The sequence below is a fragment of the Notothenia rossii genome, assembly GCF_949606895.1.
Source record: "Notothenia rossii genome assembly, chromosome: 9".
Classification (NCBI taxonomy): domain Eukaryota; kingdom Metazoa; phylum Chordata; class Actinopteri; order Perciformes; family Nototheniidae; genus Notothenia; species Notothenia rossii.
Window position 1 is genome coordinate 55026855 of NC_136907.1, and position 17893 is coordinate 55044747.

The 17893-nt window shown below is 39.6% G+C and overlaps 1 protein-coding gene across 3 annotated transcripts; it reads left to right on the forward strand.

Annotated features, from left to right (window-relative positions):
• Positions 1–1977: 1977 nt before the first annotated feature.
• On the forward strand, positions 1978–16736 carry slc7a8b (solute carrier family 7 member 8b). 3 transcript variants are annotated; one of them, XM_079648503.1, is made up of 12 exons: positions 1978–2173; positions 2655–2852; positions 8259–8463; positions 8895–9046; positions 10259–10384; positions 11067–11220; positions 11622–11745; positions 12577–12680; positions 13681–13777; positions 13865–14014; positions 15873–16050; positions 16226–16736. In XM_079648503.1, the coding sequence occupies exons 2-12, from the start codon at positions 2696–2698 to the stop codon at positions 16360–16362; spliced, it is 1584 nt and encodes a 527-aa protein (XP_079504629.1). In that variant the 5' UTR covers positions 1978–2173; positions 2655–2695; the 3' UTR covers positions 16363–16736. The 3 variants fall into 3 exon arrangements, with proteins under 3 accessions (XP_079504629.1, XP_079504628.1, XP_079504630.1); XM_079648502.1 differs by having other exon boundaries at positions 1979–2173; positions 2669–2852; XM_079648504.1 differs by lacking the exon at positions 1978–2173 and adding an exon at positions 2192–2309 and having other exon boundaries at positions 2669–2852.
• The last annotated feature ends 1157 nt before the right edge of the window (positions 16737–17893 follow it).

The following is a 17893-nucleotide window of genomic DNA, read 5'->3' on the forward strand; positions in this document are numbered from 1 at the left end:
GAGGGGCTGCAGCCAGGGCACGTACGGGAGTGCCGCAGGGCACGTGTGGGGATGTCTGACAAAATTACAACGCGCATTTGGGGCATTGTTGTATATATTAGAAGCTTTTAATCCACAATTGATTGATGTTACCATGAGCCACATACAGTACACTGTAAAAAAGCACTACCTAGAGCCTATGTGTGCACGTCTCTGACTGGCGACATGATGGTTAAAGTGTTTTGCCTGTTGGAACAATTCTTAAGTTGAAAAAGCCAGACAGTAGACTCCTCCATGAAAACCGTAAAGAGTAAAAAAAAAACATTTTTTTATGCAGACAGATATGAGAATATTTCAAGTCTCCTTGAAGTTATACATTTTTAAAACAGGGGGTTTGACATCTTTGTTGTTTTTGAGCAACTTTAAGGACAATTCCAATAATTGTGTTGGTGACCATCATTTGAAATATTCACTATTTTTGATATAGGCCTTTGTTGGTATGGCAAAAATCGATATTTAGTTTTATCAATATTATATTTTTTAAGAAAATTATTTTAAAAAAGGTATATTTAGATTTTGTATATATATATATATATATATATAAATATATAATCATTGATCTTAAACCAGTCAGTAGTTATTACAACTTGTCAATAGAGTGCCACAGTGACGCGTCCTAAAACTCGGAAGTAAGTTTACGCATTTGTTACTCTCATCGAGATGAGAGTAACAAATGCGTCACTTCCGGGCAAAAATAACGGCTCCGCCCACTTTTGGGGGAAAACAAAGCTGTCAGTCGAACGGCGGTCAATACAAATTCTGAAGTTTTTGCCAATCCTATCAGAAATGTAAGAAAACCGGAGATTTTTGGATCTTCAAAGAGCCCGATTCCAATGGCCAGACAGGCAAACAACTGCATTAAGCCATTAGATATCGACGATCGGGCTCTACATATGGTTAAATATTGCAGTAGGCTATCGATTTTCATGTCTACGTGACTTTACGGCCACGCCCACTTTTGGGGAAAACAACACTGTCATTTGAATGGCGAAGAGCCTGAAGCCACAGAGCTCTTCTGTTACTGTCCTTTCTTCTTAGAGGAAGTACAGAAACACTGAGCTCTTGATTATTTGTAATGTTTGAGGTGCAATAAACGACACAGTAGCTTTTTGGCATGATAAAAAGATTATGTTCCACCTTGCTCATGAGAGTAACACCTGGAGAAATGACAGCCTCGCCTACTGATTTTAATTTAACCATATATCAAGACCGATTGTCGATTTCCAATGATCGAATGTAATTGTTTGCCTGACTGGCCATCGTAATCGAACTCTTTGAAGATCCAAAAATCCACGATTTTCCAAACAATCTGATCGGATTGGCAAAAACTTCAGAATTTGTATTGACCGCCATTCAAATGACAGCGTTGTTTTCCCCCAAAAGTGGGCGGGGCCGTAATTTTTTTTCCGGAAGTAACCTAGGTGTTACTCTCCACCTCGGTTATGGCTAGAAAGGATCCGTGTAGTGTAAATATGACATCACGTTCTCGTTGTAACTGTCGTTGTAATGGGATCGGCTCGGAAACACTTGAAGCAACATACACATTAATGCAGCAGCAATATTAATGGAGAAACATCAGACATAATAGTAAAACACTGCGAGGGAACATTTTGTTGCACCAGGAGCTATCTTGGGACTTTTACTGCGACAACGTTGACTTGCCTGTGAATACAAAATAAACCATAGTGTTGGTGATGTACAGTGTTGTCATTCTTCTTTGAACACCAGCAAGACTGCTGACACCCTATTTCAACAATCACACTCCCTGTCATTGACTCTCTCGCGAGAGTTTTACACAAGACGGATCCTTTCTAGCCATAACCCTCCACCTCAACCTGTTTTTACCGGAAATGAGTTCCGTTCAGAGGATAAAACACATACAACATTAATTCAACTCGATATTTGTTCACTTGAAGTTCACTTTGAATGCTTGGATATTCTCAATGGGTGAATACAAACATGTATAATAATAATTTAAAAAAAAGAAAATATTACACCGAAGCTTTCTGAGGGCGGGCCAATTAGTAAACTGGGCGGGCCTCGGCCCTATGGTGGCTACGCCACTGACATGAAGTCCGTCAGTTACAGTTAACAGGGAGCTGCCTTCAGGTGGTTTACAAGTCACCTGCCTAAGGTGAGTCCTCACTTTGTAAGCTGTTTTCTCCAGGTTTTTACAGCAAAACAGAGAGCACGCGGTCAGGGCTGCAGTGCTAATTGCTTATTCCGACAGCCTTTTTGGTTCTCAGGGGAAAAGTCGTGTTGGTCCTCTCGTGAGACATTTTAAATTGGCGAATTTGATCCTATAACTTAACAATAACATTTGTGTTTAAAGTAGACGCTGTGTCTCGTTTTGCTTAACAAACTGGAGTTATTTCAATGTGTTTGTGGTCACGCACCTTTCAGACAGAGCCGCACTTTGAATTGTGAATGAGGTTAAGTGGTTTTCAATTTTATAAAACTGCAGCCAACCAAAGATGGAAACTGCACTTACATCAGCATTTATGGCATAATGTAGGCTACCCGTGAGAAAGTGCTTGAGCAATTACTCATCAAATGTGTCCGGGAAAAGCATTGCAGCGTTGTTCACCTTATTTAAAACATGTGTTAAAAAATAGGCCTCTACTTTTAGGTGCCGCCCACAGAAGAGGGAGACAGGATGACCGAGGGTCCGAGGAAGCGGGGCAGCAGCGGCGGCGGGGACAGTCACTCTGAGCCCGCAGACACACAGCCGGGAGCCGCGAAAGATGCAGAGGGTTCCGGGGTGGCTCTGAAGAAAGAGATCGGCCTGGTCAGCGCCTGTGCCATCATAATCGGTAAGGAGCAGGGACGTGCACAGACATTTTGGGGGCAGGAGCTCAAGTGAGAAAAAGGTCACTTGCCATAATAATTTATAAAAAAACGTTTTAAAACAAAAAATAGTTCCACATCTCTGACTTACTGACCAATGTAATTGTAATACCCTCACACTCACGCAATTGTTTAATACTCAACAGAATTCTACAAAAATCATCATAACTTTTTTGTTGTACATTCGATTGCATTGAGGCTTAATGATATCCTTCACAGTAGACATTTGAACATATACAATTGTTGACCACCACTTTCATTGAATTTTGGATGATTTAGTCAACTTTGTAACACCCATGGTGTTCCTGGTCAAAAATGACCGCCATAAAGAAAAGGAATTAGTAACCATCCGGATCAGATAAAACACACATACTCTAGATGTGTTCTTCCCCCCCCCCCCCCCCCCCCTTATGTGCCCAATCACCCCATGTGAATCACCTGGCACTCACAAACACACACACAGAACAATTTGACACATTTCCCGCTCTTATGCCCATCCCCCTTCATGGATCACACCTGGCACACGCAATACATGTTCAGTGTCTATTCTTTGTATATTTACTGCAGTTGTTCATGTATACCAGTGGTCTGATACAATATGTACAGTTTGAAAAGGTGTTAAATGACATTTGGTGATGATTAATGATTTTTGTGTTAATGTAATATCAATTAAAATAGGACCGGTCAAATTTGACCACGAACACCATAGTAAGGGTGGGAAAACGAAGACAATAGGAGGGTTAAGGCAGGACATTACAGGCAAAAAGAATGTTATGTCTGAATTCATCTATAGATATAAAGCTAATCTGCATTTAAACACAACATTTCCGGGGAAAATACTGACTTGACGTAAGTAACTATCTGGGGAAGTTGTGAGGTGCTTTTTATCCTTTTCACCTGCAATGCCTTGGTAACTGCATGTACATTTGTGCATTTTCATTAGGCCTAGTTGATGCCTACTTTGCATATCAATGTGGCGATTGTGATGACTTTATTAGATACACATTGTACTGTATTCACCTGTAGTGTCTCCCCTTAAGTACAGTACATTAGCCTGTATGCCCATGTAAATTGCCTTAGCTAAACCTTGAGCTAACTTATCCATTAGCTGTACCCTACTTTAACTATTTGTTTTTGGCTAATTAGCTGTAAACTCGCGGCACTGGCAGTTTAGTCATTTGTTCATCTCCACTCATCTTCGAATAAGCCAAGAAAAGATGGCATAGCATGGGACTTTAAGGTGAGAGAGCATCAGAACTTCACAGTCTAATCTCCCGGCCTGATATTTTTATTTTGTGTTCAATCAATATATTTTTGGAAAGGGAAACTGTGTGCAAACAGCAGTAGATATCTATTCATTTATTGGAGAAAAAAATTGGAAAAAAGAACCCCATTTAAAAAGGGCACTTTCTCTGGAGGAAGAAAAAGGGCAGGGCCTCAAGCCCACTTTGATGTCTGTGTGCACGTGCCTGGTAAGGAGCCTATACATGTTTGTCTCCTAGCCTATTTTAAGTAGAGAAAAGGTGTCCTATTTCACTTAGCCTAAGTGAAATAGGTCAACTGAGCCTATGTGAAATGGGGTTCCCTCCTGTTTTTAAGAGTAGACTACTTTATAAATTAAAAATCAAATTCTAAGAGTATGTTCTCTAATTTCATTGCTTTTTCTATTTTATATCCTATATGTTTGTTGCTTGATTTATTTATTTTGGATAATAAATAGCAGTTGATTTTCTCACACATACATTTTTACATAACTTAATTTTAAATACATATTTACTATGTTTGAACATGTTTTATTCAACTTTTTACTCCACAATATCATAATAATTATAATAGCTTGGATTTATATAGCGCCTTTCATGAGACCCAAGGTCGCTTTACAAAGAAGAACAGGAGTAGGAACAAACAGTCAGTCAGACAGACAAAACAACAAATAGATTAGGGGCCAAAGGCCTTAGCAAACCAATGGGACTTGAGGGCCCTTTTGAAGGCGTCAAGCGTGGGGATGTTGCGGATCTCCGCAGGGAGAGCGTTGCAGAGGGCGGGGGCTGCCACACTTAAGGCTCTGTCCCCGAAGGTTCGCAATTTGGTGCGGGGGGTGGTAAGCAGGCCAGAGTCTGAAGACCGCAGGTTCCGGGGTGGGGCATGTGGGTGGAGGAGGTCCGATAAGTACTGGGGGGCATGGGCATTGAGGGACTTGTAGGTGAGGAGGAGGACTTTGTAGGATATGCGGGACTTGACCGGCAGCCAGTGGAGGTGGATGAGGGTGGGAGTGATGTGTTGCCACGGCTTTGTATGTGCAAGTACCCTGGCAGCACAGTTTTGAACATACTGGAGCCTGACCAGGTTTTTTTTGGGGACCCCAAACAGGACACCATTGCAGTAGTCCAAGCGGGAGGTGACAAAAGCATGGGCTAGGGTTTCTGCAACTGACTCCGAGAGTGACGGTCGGAGTCTGGCAATGTTCCTTAGATGGAAAAAGTCAGATTTGGTAACAGACTTGATGTGGAAGGAAAGGGTCGAGTCAAGGATGACACCCAGGTTGCGGGCTTCAGGAGATGGGGAGATGGAGCAGCCGTCAACCTCAAGGATGAAGTCCCAAACCTTCCGGAGCAGTGCCTTGAGTGCCACAACCATGAGCTCCGTTTTCCTGCTGTTGAGTTTGAGATAGTTAGACGACATACAGGTTTTTATGTCGTGCAGGCAGTTGACGCTAGACTGAGGAAACAGTCCGGTTTTGATGTGGGCGAGAGAGTTGAGACTGAGGGATAGGACAATGTTGTAGTGGGCTACCAAGCCGTCCACGGTGGAGTCGGAGGGAGCCGAGGCCATGTGGGTAGCTATCAGATCGGATAGGGCCGGTGCACTCAGTCTTGATGTTCCTAAACATAATGGTGCCTTTTAGGATGCTGCCTGGGCAGGGAGACCGGAACAGTGAAGAGGATGGCATGATGGTCAGATACAGCCAGGTCGAGGCGCTGTAGGTCGGGGGGCGGAGAGCCGGTAGAGCACACAAGGTCCAGTGTGTGGCCTTTGATGTGGGTGGGGCCCTGGACATGTTGCTTGATGCTGAAACAGTCCAGAAGTGAAAGGAATTCAGCAGCAAATTTGCAGCTACTGGAGTCAACGTGAATGTTAAAATCACCGAGCAGGAGAGTTGATGGAGACATGGAGCAGAGAGAGGTGAGCAACTCAGACAGCTCAGACAAGAAGGCAGTGTAAGCTTTAGATGGGCGGTTTCACGTTATCTTATTATATGATAAGATTATTATGTTTATAAAACCATTTTCCCCTATGTTTTAGTCATTGTTCTAAAATGGATCAACTCTCACAAAGCCCAATTTCCCTGGAAAAATAAAGAGGACAGATTCTGACTTGCATATTGTTTGAATTGTGTCAAAAAAATTATCAAAACAACAAAAATCGTAATTTAGTCTCGCTTGGAATTGAGTTACAGGTTTTTGACAGCTTGTATTTATCAACAAGCATTCAGTTCTATTGTATATCCCAGCTACTAAAGTCGTATTTTCTCATTATAATCGCATGTTGAAGGAATTTCATATATTAAGCCATCTTCCTTTACAGGTGTAAAGAAAATAGCTGAATCAAGCTGCAAACATTGAAGAAATGCAACCATTTGCACTTTACGTGGTTGAGCCTTACTGATTATACTCTATGTTTTGATTGATGCGCACCCTCAGTGCATTCCCAACATCATACATCTTGGACATGCCTTTTTATCATCACTTTAATGTTTCAAATGTACTCTTCGCTACTGCACATGAAGAAAAAAGAGAAACATTGATAAAAAGCAATCCTACTAGTGTCATTATGTTATGTGCTGCATTTTTGCAGCCTTAAGCATGGTTTGAGTGTGGTTGTTAAACCAGACAAGGAGCTGCTGTACTTTAATTTGTGGCCTGCCTCCATAATGATGTATGGATAAATTAGTGTAAAAACTCGTAAGTCATCTGAAACTTTTCTCAAAATGTTTGTTTAAACTGAACCCCTTTGTGTAAGCCCTTATCCGCCTGACATGGCGGGCATTTACTGGGATTAACCAGTGGTGACCAACTGAAGAACAATGGGCTTCATGCAGTAACATTCTCCTAAACTAATCTGATAGTTTTTCAACTTCAGATGCACCAAATGTTCTTTAAAATAAGCTCTTACCCAAGTGTGCTGAGTTATGAATCCCATGCAATCCTTAATTAGAAGAGAGTGGCCGTTTGTTCATTATTAGCATTATCCCAAGAGTTGGAGAGTTGGCAGCCAAAAAAGTAACTTCAGCAGTCGAGAAATTGAGGTACTCTTATTTAAACTCAAAGTAAACGTAAATCTTAAGATTGTCAGGAGAATCAAAAGGCATCTGAGGGCCGTATGTAAGCCATTCAGGACCTGAATGTAATCAATATAAGGCTCAAATCAAGGGTTTTGATCGTCTTATTTGTGGTCAATGGACCAATAGTATTTCTTAAGCCCACTAATATAATAATCCAGTCAATGCAAATCTCTCAAAGGTATTAACTATATTCTTAGATTTCCATGTGTTTTTTTTCTTCATATTAAAACATATGTTCCTTCGCTTTTTTGTGCTCTCGTCTCAACAACTCGGAAAATATTCTCTTACCCATATTAATGTCCCTTACCTTGCAGAGTCAGACAAATGTCCCAAAAACCAGTTACTCATCTTGTTTTTTACAACAAGTGGCATTACATTTCAATCAAACTGTACAAAGGGGCAATTTTCTTTCAGACTTGGATTTGTTTGATGGTCCTTAGTGACACAGACGATAAAAACGAATTCTGACATTTCTTCAAACATTAAGACATGCATCTTCTCTTTCTAAATCAAAATGGCTATGCGAATATAATGAAGAACGAATATTAAAGATACACATTGTCTATGTTGTGTTGTTGCTACCAATGTAACAGCCTTGCACTACTTCCAAAAGTAAAGTACGACTCTACTGCATGATGATATATTCCAAGTGAAAGCAGAAATGATGCCAAACAAGACCAGTTTCTTCACATGACCTAACCAGCAGTTGGCATGTGCAATGGGAAACTTTGGATACCAGTTTGGGCAGTGTAATCCAAGTATCAGTCTTCTTAAAAAAAGAATAGAGCCCAATGTAAAACAATAATTTCAGCTAGTACTTTTGTTCATGCAAAGAGATTCCATATGACTAGGGTCCCATTGGCCAGCATGAAATGGGGCGTCATGGGACAGGAAATTGTACTATTTAACATTAACCTGTCTCACTGTAAATAACCATAATTCCTGCAATGATGTTATTTTTATTATTATTATAGCATCCTGCCCTGTGTCTGGTCTTGTTTCTAATTCTGTCCTTTGTGTCTGTTCTCAGGCAACATCATTGGATCAGGGATCTTTGTGAGTCCTAAGGGTGTTCTGGAGAACGCTAGCTCTGTGGGCGTGGCCATCATCATATGGGTTACCACCGGAGTTATCACCGCCATCGGTGCCCTCTGCTACGCTGAGTTAGGCGTGACCATCCCCAAGTCGGGGGGAGACTACTCCTATGTCAAGGACATCTTTGGAGGATTGGCTGGGTGAGAACAAATGTTAGGATTCATTTTGAAATGCATATAAAAGGTGAGTTTCAAATGTGGTAGCATCTACATATATCTGAGATGAACATACTGACAAAAAGGCCTGAAAAAATGAATATTGTCCCATTTTTCTACAAACAAAACTTCAGAGACCTCACATTAATGGGAATTTGAAGTAAATCCCCACTCTCACCCCTCCTCTAAAAGTGTAAGCCCCTTCTTATGTTCCCAGCATCCCAGAATGTCACTGACCCAGTTCCACTCATGTCTCTTGTTTTAAACAACAATGCCCTAGCGTACATGTATAATACACTCCGCTTATGTGCTTAATTTTTCTTTTGTTTCCCTGTTACATTTTGCGTTAACAAAGAGTAAAATGATTTGCCTGTAGTGTGTGTGCAGTCATGTTACACAAATGTCTTTATGTCCAGGTTCCTGCGACTGTGGATTGCGCTGCTGGTGATCTACCCCACCAACCAGGCTGTGATCGCTCTCACCTTCTCCAACTACGTCCTGCAGCCTCTCTTCCCCTCCTGCCTCCCCCCAGACAGCGGCCTCCGCCTGCTGGCTGCGGTTTGCTTGCGTGAGTCATAGAATTTACCTGGAAACTAAATGTGTCAGTTAGGCTAGGCACAGATCATGACTCAGCATTCAAAGCCCACTTTAAAGAATACATTCCTGCCATGGTGTTTAATTCTACTCTTCTTTCTTCTTCAGTTGTTTTTAAAACACTTCATATTATAGAAAGACACCTTAGTAGGTGGCAGATTTAACTGTTGATAAAGGTGGGTGAGGCTGTACAGCATTTATTTTTGCTTGGCAGTGAATGCATCACCAAGTTCAGCACTCGCAAGATTACAACACGGTCTGGAAAACAGATTCAGGGTATCGTCACATATATAGGACGTATAGGATATATAGGTCAGTGACTATTGCATGAAAATTCCCTAAAGTTAGACATTCCCTGAGGCGAAGGAAGCAAATATTTAGTTTTTGATATAGAACGGAAGTCAGTGGTTCACTAATGGTATTTTGTGTGTGACCACACCCCTTTAATGTCTTTATCTCATTAGCTTTGTCTGTGCTTTGCTTAGTCTCTGGAAAAAATATGATAATAATGATCTCAAAAACCATGGAAACCAGTACGTTGATCACATTCGGCAATAATTAGCATGCAAACATGCTCATGATATGTTAGCATTTAGCTCAAAGTACCACTTTGCATAGGTACAGCCTTACAGAGCTGCTATCATGAATGGCTATGGCTAACCCAGTTTCAATCACTGCTTGTGAACTCCTATCAAACTGTTAATATGACAGTGTTGCTCAAATTTGAAAAACTATTATTTTACTGTATATCTAGCTTTAAATGTTTACTGAAACGTGTATTGTACTGTAACTTTAAAATGAGAGTTGCGTTGGGCGGATGCTTGGTTTTGGCTTGACTGTTTTCAACATGGCGGCCATGTCTCTCATTTATAGTATTTTATTTGTTTACTGGGATTGTTCATCTATATAGAGAACATAAGTCCCGCCCTTCTACTTCCGACCCATGGGACCTTATTTTGGAAAAGGTAGTCAATGGCGAGGGATAAATTATTTTTCGATCCCGTTTGAATTGTGCCATGAATTACACATAATGATGTTTGGCAATTTAAAAGATAATTTTGCAAGTCACTTGGAAATTATTTTTTAAAATTGACAAACATCATATGTCAATGGAATGTAAAAAAAGTATTCCTCACACAACATGGATATCATTTTAACTTGTGTTGTCATCCTTGCCATGCTGTAGTGTTGTTGACATGGGTGAACTGCCACAGTGTGCGCTGGGCCACATGTGTCCAAGACATCTTTACTGCTGGCAAGCTTTTGGCCCTGGGTCTCATCATAATCATGGGAATCGTCCAAATATGCAAAGGTAGGATTTTCAGTCTCTTTAAACTCTTTTAGTTTCTTTACTGTACATGTCTGTCTCTCTTTTGGTAGGGAGGTGGTTACCAGTGTTCTTTGTTTTAACCTCTTCTCAAAAATACATAAAAAAAAAAAAATGTAAACATAAAGAGAAGGGTAGAAATTGAGTGTTCATTAATACACAATATAAAACATACAGACTAAACAATGTAATATACCAATTTACTACTAAAACAAAATGTGTAAACATACAAATATTTGAACAAAACATGGGCATAATTTTGACGTTCCCTTCTCAGAATTTCATTTGAATAGTAAATGGGTCTGAAGAGGTGGAACTAACCAGTTTTTCACACGTGGGCATCAGCACTTTAGCCACCTTCACACACAATATTATTTACCTTGTGCCTCTCACGAGATTTGTGATTCCAGCGTGAAAGAGGGATTACAGTCAGTCATAACCCTTCATCCCACTCATAATCCTCTCACACATTTACACACTCGTTCATGTGACTCGGCCCCCTCATAATATCTTACTTTGCATGGTGTATAAACTAGAGATGCAGGCTAATTAATATGTCTCTTGGATGTTGTTTGGTGACCTCTGCTGCTCAGCCTTTGGTAGTGAAAAGCAGTTGACACCAAATTTGACGTCATTTCAATGAATTCTGACGTTTCCTCGTTCTCAGGTCACTATTACTGGTTGGAGCCAGAACACGCCTTCGAGACGTTCAGAGACTACGGTGTGGGTCAGATAGCTCTGTCCTTCCTACAAGGATCCTTCGCTTATGGAGGCTGGAACTTCCTCAACTACGTCACAGAGGAGTTGGTTGACCCGTACAGGTAACATGCACAAGCATCAAAACCTGCAAAGAGAACAAAATGCATTAAAGGATTAAGGACAGACAATTATGCTTCATTCATTAACTTGATCTATTCCTACCTAAATCCAGCATTCAAAGGTAAATATTAAAAAAACATTTTTTTAAAGGGAGTTTTCTTTATATGTGTTATTTTCCCACATAATCTGAGGTAAAAACCTCCACCAAAATTCTATACGTTTAGTCTATTTACTGATGGTGCCTTAAAAATGATTTAACTAGCAAGATTGAAACTGTTCTAAAGACATATTAACCTAAAATAATGTAAACAATGAAAACTAAAGATTTTATTAATAAGGAAAGACGCACACACCACAAATCTTCATAAACCATGGACATTAATCTTCTCTTTTGTCCTCTCAGGAATCTCCCTCTTGCGATCTTCATCTCTATCCCCATCGTCACCTTCGTTTACGTGTTCGCCAACATAGCCTACATCACCGCCATGAGCCCGCAGGAGCTGCTGGCCTCAAATGCTGTGGCAGTGGTGAGAAAACACACCCAGAATAAATGTTTTATTCCATATTATATCATCTTTTTTTAAAGATCATATAAAAGAAAGTCTGTTTTTATACAAGAAAATATTATTTGTTAACTGAACTAATAAACTTAAGAATTGGCCATTAATGTGATTTTGTGTAATCTGTTAGTTCAATATTCCTTACATTATTTTATGACAAATAATACTTGACATATTCGTGATCAGTCCAATTCATATTTAATACGATTTTATAGATTAACTGAGTAAAAAGTAGTATATCAACCATTAAGTCTCAAACGTAGCTAATGCATGGATCTAGAGCAGGGGGGGGTCAAACTCAATTTCATCGCAGGCCACATTAGCATTATGGTTGCACTCAAACTGCAGGTTGTAACTATATAAATATACATATATAAAATAATGTATTACATTATTGCCTCTGAATCGGATTATTATTGAATAGGGTAATTAACTACGTCTGAAAGGCAAATAATCGCAAGTCTTTTCAGTGTGCATGTCACAAAACGAGATGCATTGTGGGACATGTAGTTTATGGGCAACCTGCTTCTGTAAAGTGGCATGTAAACGTATTATAAACGTATTATAATCTTTGCAAGCTCTTGTGGGCCGCATAAAATGAAGTCGCGGGCCGGATTTGGCCCCTGGGCCTTGAGTTTGACACCCCTGATCTAGAGGCTAATTGGCAGCCATTTACAGAAACCACCTAGCTGTGACACGTTTATTCTTCTCACTGCATTTTAAAATGTCTTGATAAGTCACTGTTATTAAAGTGTTCTCTCCTCCTCCTCTCTTTCTCTACTTCTAATGTTCTCCCAGACTTTTGGAGAGAAGTTGCTCGGTGTAATGTCATGGATCATGCCCATCTCTGTGGCTCTCTCCACCTTCGGGGGGGTCAACGGCTCCCTCTTCACATCGTCACGGTCAGTTTATCCTCCATCTTTTGTCATCGCAGCTTCTGTGGCTACTGTGCTTTCTTTTTTTAATTGACTTGTTCCTTTGCTGACATTTGAGCCCGTAGATGTATATGGAGAAACTGGGTAAGCAGTGTAAAAATAAGGAATCTACACAGAAATTGTAAAATGTATGATAGGTAACAATCTCTCATCATTAGGGCTAAAAGTTAGTTTTTTTGGATTATATGGGAAAAGTCTGAACAGAACATTATATTCCCTGTTCTTTAAATGTAGGTACTTTGAGGTGTTTTATGCTACTCTATATTTTTCCAATACATTTGACTGACAGCTTTAGTTACTTTATAGATTCCGATTGAACCCATACAAATTATTAATAAACCAATACAAGAACATTGACATATATTCATAGTTTCAGGGTAAGGTGTCATTCGCACTGATGCTGTCCCCACCCCTTTTTTTAAATGGCCGATTTCTTTTCTTTTCTTTTTTTAAAATGTTCTGAAAAACAGCTTGAACCAAAAAAATGACATGTAGAATGAATCAATGTGAAATGTCGTTAGCTCAAAAAGCATGCATGGACTGATCAATAACTAAATGTTTGACATGGTTTCTTGTTCCCCCAATCTCAGTAATCATCTGGTCTAACCCTGATCACTCAAAATTGTACTTCTTGAAGACTATTTAAAAATATTGGGACACCATTTGTCCCCACAACTTTTCAACACAAGGTGACACCCATTTGGTAAATGTAATATAGTTTTTAAGTTAGTATTGCTACTTAAATAAAACATCCGAGTGCTTCTTTCACCACTCCTGGTAACCCCACATTCCACAGTACTCCTGTTTTGCTAAATGTTCCACCCTGACATTCTGACTTGCGCACTCTGTCTCTACAATAATGACCTGAGCTGTGTTCCCTGAGCTCTCAGCTGCTGAGTGCACACTGTAAATAAGCAGCAGCTGCCTCTGCTCTCAGGACTTCACCGTCTCCTCTTCTGTCTCTCAGGCTGTTTTTCGCCGGAGCGAGGGAAGGCCATCTCCCACGTCTGCTGGCCATGATTCACGTCAAACACTGCACCCCCATCCCTGCCTTACTCTTCACTGTGAGTCCTTATCAAAACACTACATCCACTTTTTATCATTTTTTGCCTTTTGAAGAGATGATAACCCCTCCCTGTCGCCATTTTCAGTTGATCTCCACCCTGCTGATGTTGTGCACCAGTGACATTTACACCCTCATAAACTACGTGGGCTTCATCAACTACCTCTTCTATGGCGTCACCGTCGCCGGGCAGATCGTCCTGCGCTTTAAAGAGCCCGATATGTATCGACCCATTAAGGTAAATACACTAATAGGTATTGAAAAGAAAACCAAATAAAAGATAAAAACACAATATTACTATGTGTATATTAAATGTGTTTAGATATCACAGTTATAGTCAGTACAGGTAGGTTGATACATAGCCATGGGAACATGTTTCAAATGGGGGGTGCTGTGGGGATGACACCAGGGCTGATTCTGACCATTTTGCTGCCCTTGGCAAGATTTTAGCTGGCAATGAAAAACCTCTACAAAAGACAAATACACTACACAAAGAGAAACATGCTGGACAGCTTATATAACATGGCTTCAAATTTATTTAGTATTATAACATGTTTTAATTGGGGGGGTGGACTTCACATCCTCTAGGAGGGTCCGGGGGTACCCCCCCCGGGAAGATTTTTCTAACATTTTAAAGTAAAATGCTTCAATTTGGTGCACTTTGAGCGCCCAATTAGAGACTGATCTAGGGGATACAACTTTAAACACCCATGTGAAGAAGATCGGTTTGTATGTGAACATTTCCAATAACCTACCATAGCTAATAACAAATACATGTAACTTATTTTATTTGTGTTGTTCATTCATATCTTATTTTACCAGTTAACATTTATTTATTTATGTATATTTTTAAATCTCTCCAGTTTTAAACGATATTTTTGGTTTACTGTCCTATAGTATACATTGGAATGATTTCAAACCTGTTTTTATTTATCCTAATAATTATAAAGGTGTCCCTTTGAAGTATTTGCTTACATAAATTGTGATCAAAACGTTTGAGACCCACTGAGATAACTTAGAATAAAGTGAACTGTCTAAACACTCAGAGTCCTTTACCTCACTGAGCCTCTCAGTCTGACAGGACAGAACTCTCCCTCCACATTATTGTAGAAACAGCTTCTTATATCCGTTAGCGCAGCAGAAGCTAACAACAATCCCTGTCGGTACCGCGGTATCCCCTCTCTCTTCCTCTCTCACTTTGGCTGCGGGCGCCTGCTTAGCCAACATCCCCCACTTTCATCACTTACAGCGCCCATTGTACAGGGCAAATGGAAAATGTAACCTGGGTGAAAAGGGTGTTATCTTTACTTAATTATGAATGTTGTTACATCAAGGCTGAAAATTCGTTTTTTTTGTATTGTGGAAGTGCAGATCCCCTGTCCTCCACCAGGGGGTGCTGCAGCACCCTCAGCACCCCTACTTCCCACGGCCCTGGGTTGATAGATTCAGAATGATTCAAAGGCTGATTGTCAAATGCACAATGGTTAAAGTGGAGTTTTGGCTCCTCCAACAATGCAACATAAACATACATAAGATAAAAAACAATAAAAATAGTTGAAGAAATATAAATAATATACAGCAAGAGAATGTGCAAGTAGATGAAGAAATTAGTAGGATATAGATGGGAAAAATATAAAATTAAGAAAAGTGAATGTAAACTGAAACTGTGTACAGTGGAATACATTTCTTTTTTTCCTTGTTTATTATATATAATTCTGGTTGATGTTTAACCAACAATCAAATTTCACAATTCTTTTAAGCAATGCTTGATCATAAAGGTTTCTATGTGGCCCAAAGAGGTGTCGTAGGGCAAGCACAATTTAAACAAGACAATTCAAAGTGCTTTGCAAAAACATTAAAAGCATTAAGACAAAGAATTTTGAAACTCCCATTAGCCCAGAGAATACAAAATAATATAATATAATAGTTATTTTATTTAAGAAAAGGCAGTGGAAAATAGACATCAGTCTTGATTTAAAATTATTTAGAGTTGCAGTGGACCAGCCGCTTTCTTGGAGTGTGTTCCAGATAACATAAAAAATGTCTTTAATGATAAGACTGTGTAATTTTACTTTTGTTTCTCCCTGGTCCTCCAGGTGAGCCTGATGTGGCCGGTGATCTACCTGCTGTTCTGGGTCTTCCTGATGGTCTTCTCCCTCTACTCTGAGCCGGTTGTCTGCGGCGTTGGCCTGGCCATAATGATGACCGGCGTCCCCGTCTATTTCCTGGGAGTCTACTGGGAAAAGAAGCCACAGTGTGTTGACAGTTTGATGGGTAAGGCAACATTCTAGTGTCTCAAAATAGATGTTTAGAGTTTTAAAAATGTTATTTGAAAAATATCATATAGAAATTTGATTGTTAAGGTTGTGTTCATCAGGATAAATGTCTTTTAATTAAGCACTTTTCATATTAAATTATTTCCTTGGTCTCTTTCCCCAACTGTACCCAGGTAAATTTACTCATCTGTGCCAAAAGCTTTGTTTGGTGGTCTATCCGGACATGGGGGACAAGGTGGAGCCCAAAGGGTCTCCAAAAGAAGATGGAGATAAGGAAGATGGAGGAAGCCCTCTGACAGCTGAATCTTGATGATGTGCATAAACAATCTCCAACAATGCCTCGCTCTTTTTTTTTCTAAAGAAGGAGGGGCAAAAAGGCACTTATCATACATATGCACTTGTTCTACGACATTGGCACGGGCATAGATGCTTTGTTGAAAAGTCACTGATGTTTAACTTATGTAACACTGAACATGAAATTATTACTTAAAAATATGTCTGTCTTATTTTGTATTCAAGTGTGGAATAATTATTATTCCATCGGAAAATGTTTTCATATGCAAGTTGTTTTGTAAAATCTGTTCTCACCTCACTATTCTAACACTAAAACAACATTTTCCAGATGTGTTTTGTTCACATTGGAGTACATAACGTGTGTGTGTATAAATTATTCATTTAAAAATATTCCCGTTGAAGGTTTTTTCTTTTTTTTTGATCAAAAGTTATTTTCTCGATTTATGAAGAGTTTATGTGAAGTGCGACTTTCTTAAAAGGAAAAAAAGTGTCCAATTAGGCATAGCGTGGAAAGAGCAAAAATGGCTACATTTAAAATGTTCTTTATTTATAAATTAACAGAAAGCTTTTGTTTGAAAATTAAATATAACTATTAGTTGCCCAATGCATATTTAGCACGTGGTTCCCGTATACCACGTTTTTTTTCCAATCCTAAAACTATTTTAGACAAGAGTTTTTGACAAGTTGAATACCAGTAGTATTGTTACTGTGCTGCCTGCTGAACCTCCTCATCAATGTTTTATCTACCTGTTGGAACACCTGACGTAGAAGGGGCGGAGCCCACGCACCGTGAGCGATCAAATTGCGGAAGTCATGGGCTATGACGCTGACGAGGTTGGTTACAATTTTACGATGCCCTGAAATGGACAGGAAAGAAGATGCATTTGCTTTCAAAATAAAAGCCTATCAGTATCCAAATAATGCTGGATCAATTCAAAGTTGCGGATTAAATGAATCAAATCAAACCAGAACATCTATTTGGTGTATTCTAAATCATATTTATTTATACAAAACTAAGTACTGTCAAATATGTTTAAATATGTACATCTTGTAGCTTACACAACAATTGTAAACAAACTTTTCCAATCTAGGGTAGCCTATATCGAAATAACGTAAGCCTAAGAGCTTTTAGGAGCTTGAGTCTGTGGAAATCCCGGGCAGCTGCACACTGATCGTTTAGTAATCCAGTATTTGCTCTACCTAGTGATTTAGAATCAATTTCCCCCCTGTGTTGACACAATTATTGTTGGGGGAAATTGATTCCCCAATTAGTTCATTTGGATAACTATTTTACTTTTTTTACTTTTTTGAAATAAGTAGGCTACTGGCCACCACAACCATCTTACATTAAAAGTGAATAATTAGGGTACGTGTTATGATATATAGTGTGACATATTTACAGGATGCTACTTGCCATCTACCAAGGTACAGTAGCCTAGTCTTCAATTTGTTATACTTGTACTGGAACTATTTCCCACACTTCTAATCCTTCTGTCCATCTGCGGATGAAGACCATAACATGTGGTTGAAATACATAAACAGCTATA

Coding starts and splice junctions, on each gene's coding strand:
- slc7a8b (XM_079648503.1), top strand. CDS start 2,696: ATGACCGAGGGTCCGAGGAAGCGGGGCAGCAGCGGCGGCGGGGACAGT. Junction 2,853..8,258: donor CGCCTGTGCCATCATAATCG/GTAAGGAGCAGG, acceptor GTCTGTTCTCAG/GCAACATCATTGGATCAGGG. Junction 16,051..16,225: donor GTGTGTTGACAGTTTGATGG/GTAAGGCAACAT, acceptor AACTGTACCCAG/GTAAATTTACTCATCTGTGC.